Raw genomic sequence first — 5,061 nt, forward strand, 5'->3', positions numbered from 1 at the left:
TCTTCACAGCTTGGTTTCCATCTTGAGAAAAGAGTTTATGAAGCTAGCTCTGTGCAAAATAGAGATAGGTAAAATGGTGATTCTGGGTAATGGATATAGCAGGTGTGGTTCAGCAGGGTGTGTGTGTGTGTGTGTGTGTGTGTGTGTGTGTGTGTGTGTGTGTGTGTGATTTTTGGGTCACATCCAGCAATGCTGAGGGGTCACTCCTGGCTCTACACTCAGAAATCGCTCCTGGCAGGCTCAGGGGACCATATGAGATGCCGGAATTCGAACCACTGTCCTTCTGCATCTCTCCGGCCCCAGGGTGGGTGTTTGACCCAATTTCCTTTCCCAAGATCGCCAGCTTTTGATGCATAGCCGGCGTATCCATGATTTTTTGACATCTTGGTTTACATTTTATTCGAGAAAAGCTATGGAGCTATCCCTGTGCGAAAATGGGGGCTGCATTTGTGGGAGTGGTTACAGTTCAAATGTACAAAATCTTAACTTGCCTAGAGTTGGCCTTGTGCCAGAAAACTTCAGGGGTAATGTCTCCTTGTATATAGGCCAAGGTTTTTCCTTTCCATGTTCCCTATATTTTGTGGGGCCTATGCAAACAATTGTCACTCTAACACCATCTTTGCTGTGCTCCTTTGACTCATCCTTAATGAAATAATGTATTATGATCAACCGTGTCAACATACTGTAGCCTTTAATGTTAAAGGAGTTACATAAATTTTGTGGCTTTAGATTGCCTTGTGTACTGCTAAGAAATGTTATAATGTACTACAATCTGGGGACTTTAGGGACAAAGTAATTGTGCATGTGTTTTGTTTTAATTTTCTTAATGTTTTTTGGCTGAAAATTCAAAAGTAAGGTGTCAGCAAGGGGATTTCTTTTGGAATTCTGTTTATGGGTTTTCTGTTTATTGTATTCCCACTGTAACTTCACCTTGTCCTCTTTCTTTGCATCTTTGTCTTCATAAAATAAAAAAAAATGCAGGGTTCAAATATAAGCAATCTGAATAGTAAGCAGAGGGGGAAATATTAGCAGTCATGAAACAAGTCAGAGTGACCAATTTAAAACAAATTCATACTATTCTTCCTCTGTTCTTTCCAATCTTGAACTCTTCTCCTGAGCTGAACTAAACTACTACTGACCATGCCAGAATTATTAGCATAAAAACAGAAGGTTTTCCCCAAAGGACACAAACCTCCCTGCTTTAAGGGCAATAAGTCAAGCCCCCTTATTTCTGGTCAAGGAATATAGCTGAGTTTGGAGATGCAAGCTACTATTTTATGGACATCCTCAATCAGCTGCGCAGACAGCTTTTTTGTTTGTTTGTTTGTTTGTTTTTGTAGAAATGAGGCCTAGTCCTATAGCTGTTCATAGCACCAGTAATATACTTATGTTTTTAACAAACAGTAGATAATGCAAGGCACAAATAGTAATCCGAGCGGTAGGAAAAAATGAGGGCCACTAGGGCTGAGATTAAAGGATTCTCTACTTACCACAGATGTTAAAGGTTTAAAATACTAATATTGGGGCCGGTGAGGTGGTGCTAGAGCTAAGCTTGGCTTGCAAGCGCTAGCCAAGGAATGGCTGCGGTTCGATCCCCTGGTGTCCCATATGTTCCCCCCAAGCCAGGGGCAATTTCTGAGCACTTAGCCAGGAGTAACCCCTGAGCATCAAATGGGTGTGGCCCAATAAACCAAAAAAAATACTAATATTACCATGAACCAATTAGAATTTCAAACTTGTAGGTAAAGCTTTTTTTTGGTTTTGGTTTTGGTTTTGGTTTTGGTTTTTGGGTCACACCTGGCAGCGTTCAGGGGTTACTCATGGCTCTATGCTCAGAAATCGCTCCTGGCAGGCTCGGGGACCATATCGGATGCCAGGATTTGAACCACTATCCTGCTGCATGCAAGGCAAACGCCCTACCTCCATGCTATCTCTCCAGCCCCAGGTAAAGCTTTCTTTCTTTTTTTTTTAAGGAATCAAAATGCTTTAGTTAAAAAAACACGAGTGGATGGATGATAAAGTGTGTAGAAACTGAAAATTTACAAACTATTTAAAACCTGGAATCGCTGACTGTTCAGAAACTACACAGATGGATCATGGGTGGTGGTGAACAGCAGAAGGGATTATGGATGAATCTGCATTGTTCTAGCTGCTCCCCATGCCACCCGTGTCCAAGGAAAGCCTGACATTGATTAAATATTGAGCCAGGCTAATGCTGGCAGCAGATCCAGTGATGGTAACCTGCCTATCAGTAGAGCCTTCCACTGGGTTCGCAATTTTGATCTGCGCCCCAGACATTTGACGGATCTCATTGATTTTGGCGCCTTGACGCCCGATTATGCAGCCAATCAAATCATTTGGAATGGTGAGTTCATGAGAAGTAGTCTGAGCAGATGCATCCAAACCTGCACTGAATCCGGTGTTGCCATGCGTAATGGGAAAATGAGACTGTTGCATTGCCAACTGGTGCAGCTTGGTCAAATCTGGCTGTGGAATGGCATACTGTCCTTGAATGGTATAGGCCTGACCACCTGCAAAGAAGTCCGGAGAACTGGACGGCTTGGGCCGGTACGGGATGGTCACGCCCTTCGGAGGGGACTCCAACATGACCACGCAAATCTGTTTCACACACTCAATGATGGACTGCGGAATGCCAGCAATAGTGATGGCCCGCTTAGTTGAATTGGGGAGCATATCCCCCGCCACTTGGACTTGAGCCCCTGTACTCTCTCGTATTTCCTTGATCTTGCAACCACCTTTCCCAATGAGAGAGCCACACTGACTAGCAGGGACCACCAGCCTCAGGGTGACTGGGGGTCTACTGGCAGCTGTGCTATTGGTCATAGAGCTGCTAATGTCCTCTTCCAGTTTGTCAATGATCATAGCAAAAGCTTTAAAGACGGCAATAGTGGGTCCAGCCAAAGTGATAATTCTCTCCGGACAATTCCCTTCTGAGATGTTGATATGTGCACCACTCTCTTCCCGCATCTTCACAGATTCCCCTTTCTTTCCGATGATACTGCCAACTTCCTTTCCATGCATAAGTAGCCGGATGGTAAGTGTGATATTTAATCCACCTTCAATCACACCGGTGTCCATGTCGAGCAGTGTTCTGGGGAGCTGGACTTTGAGTGGTCAAGTCTTTGGTCATTTGCAGGCGCGAGGCGACTGAGGGGGAGAGAAAGAGAGGAGCGGGCGGGCGGGCGGGAAGGGGAAGGGCGGGAGGCCAGGGGCGGAACAATAGGGGCGGGCGGAAAGGCGAGGGGGGCCCCGCGGGCGGGCGGAGGAGGAGGGGGGGTGGAGGAGGAGGTAGGGGAGAGAGACCCCGGGGCGGGCGGGCGGGAGAGGGTGCAGGCTGCGGCTGCTCCGGCTGCTGCCTCTGCTGATCTGGGAGGTAAAGCTTTCTTAAGGCCAATATTAAGTTTGACACCTGGTGACAAAACTGACATGTAATAAAATTACCCTTTGCAACTTTTTCAAGAAATTCTCCATCTTAGAAATAGCTAAATTTAAAGAGGATGTTCCTTGCATCTTGAAGTTAAAGTGCCCTATTTTTCTTCAGTCAGTTATCAGTAGTTTACTCATTAACATAAGACAATAAATTCACTGGGTTGAAGGAGATAGGGGAAATGTAACGAAAGAAAGAAAGAAAGAAAGAGAGAGAGAAAGAAAGAGAGAGAGAAAGAAAGAAAGAAAGAAAGAAAGAAAGAAAGAAAGAAAGAAAGAAAGAAAGAAAGAAAGAAAGAAAGAAAGAAAGAAAGAAAGAAAGAAAGAAAGAAAGAAAGAAAGAAAGAAAGAAAGAAAGAAAGAAAGAGAGAAAGAAAGAGAGAAAGAGAGAAAGAGAGAGAGAAAGAGAGAGAGAAAGAGAGAGAAAGAAAGAAAGAAAGAAGAAAGAAAGAAAGAAAGAAAGAAAGAAAGAAAGAAAGAAAGAAAGAAAGAAAGAAAGAAAGAAAGAAAGAAAGAAAGAAAGAAAGAAAGAAAGAAAGAAAGAAAGAAAGAAAGAAAGAAAGAAAAGAAAGAAAGAGAAGAAGAAAAAAGAAAAGCAGGGAATTAAAAAAATAAAATAAATTTTCTTTCATATTACAAAACATGGTGCAGGTCAGAGCCATGTCAGACTTGCATGTGGCTGACAATTTCTCTGTGAGTAGGTCACCTTTTCCCCGGAGTATACTGAATTGTCTGGGATGTAGAAAAGGTCATTAAAATCTCCAAGAACCCCACTGGTATTTGTGCCAGTATTCGGGCTTCAATGTCTACTGCCAGATTTCCTCTGACTTTGATGCTATCTCTTTTTTGGTGCCCTTTTGCGACACATAACTGCAATTTCCTTGGGAGACTGTACTATCTCTAATAGCTTTGGGATTTCTTCCCCATTAGCATATTTTCAGCTGTTAAAAATCCTAGCTCGGGGCCAGGCGGTGGCGCTAAAGGTAAGGTGCCTGCCTTGCCTGTGCTAGCCTTGGACAGACCGTGGTTCGATCCCCCGGTGTCCCATATGGTCCCCCAAGCCAGGAGCAACTTCTGAGCACATAGCCAGGAGTAACCCCTGAGCGTTACTGGGTGTGGCCCAAAACCCCCCCCCCCAAAAAAAAACAAATCCTAGCTCTTGGGGCTGGAGTGGTGGCGCAGCAGTAGGGTGTTTGCCTTGCATGGGCTGACCTAGGACGAACCGCAGTTTGATCCCCCAGCATCCCATTTGGTCCTTCAAGCCAGGAGCGATTTCTGAGCGCATAGCCAGGAGTAACCCCTGAGCGTCACCGGGTGTGGCCCCAAAACCAAAAAAAAAAATCCTAGCTCTTTTAAATCACTGCATGTATATGTTGAACTATAGAAAATATTTAGAATCAGTATAGATGTTTACAAATATTTACTTGGAAGTCCTTCAGCAGGCTCAAGAGAAACTGTTACTCATCTCTTGTCTCTGAGTGCTATTATCATACTGTCTTTTATTTTTCTTAAATCATACAGATGAGTGAGACTATTCTGTGCTATCTCTCTCCCTCAGACTTATTTTTTTATAAATATATTTTTATTTAAATAACACGATTATAGTTGGGTTAC

At 43.8% G+C, this 5,061-nt stretch overlaps 1 protein-coding gene across 1 annotated transcript; it reads right to left on the reverse strand.

Annotated features, from left to right (window-relative positions):
- Positions 1-2,076: 2,076 nt before the first annotated feature.
- Positions 2,077-3,200, reverse strand: LOC125999244 (poly(rC)-binding protein 2-like). The gene has a single exon (XM_049767320.1). The coding sequence runs from the start codon at positions 3,097-3,099 to the stop codon at positions 2,146-2,148; it is 954 nt and encodes a 317-aa protein (XP_049623277.1). The 5' UTR covers positions 3,100-3,200; the 3' UTR covers positions 2,077-2,145.
- Positions 3,201-5,061: the final 1,861 nt, after the last annotated feature.

This window comes from Suncus etruscus, chromosome X (genome assembly GCF_024139225.1).
Source record: "Suncus etruscus isolate mSunEtr1 chromosome X, mSunEtr1.pri.cur, whole genome shotgun sequence".
In the NCBI taxonomy this organism is placed as follows: Eukaryota; Metazoa; Chordata; class Mammalia; order Eulipotyphla; family Soricidae; genus Suncus; species Suncus etruscus.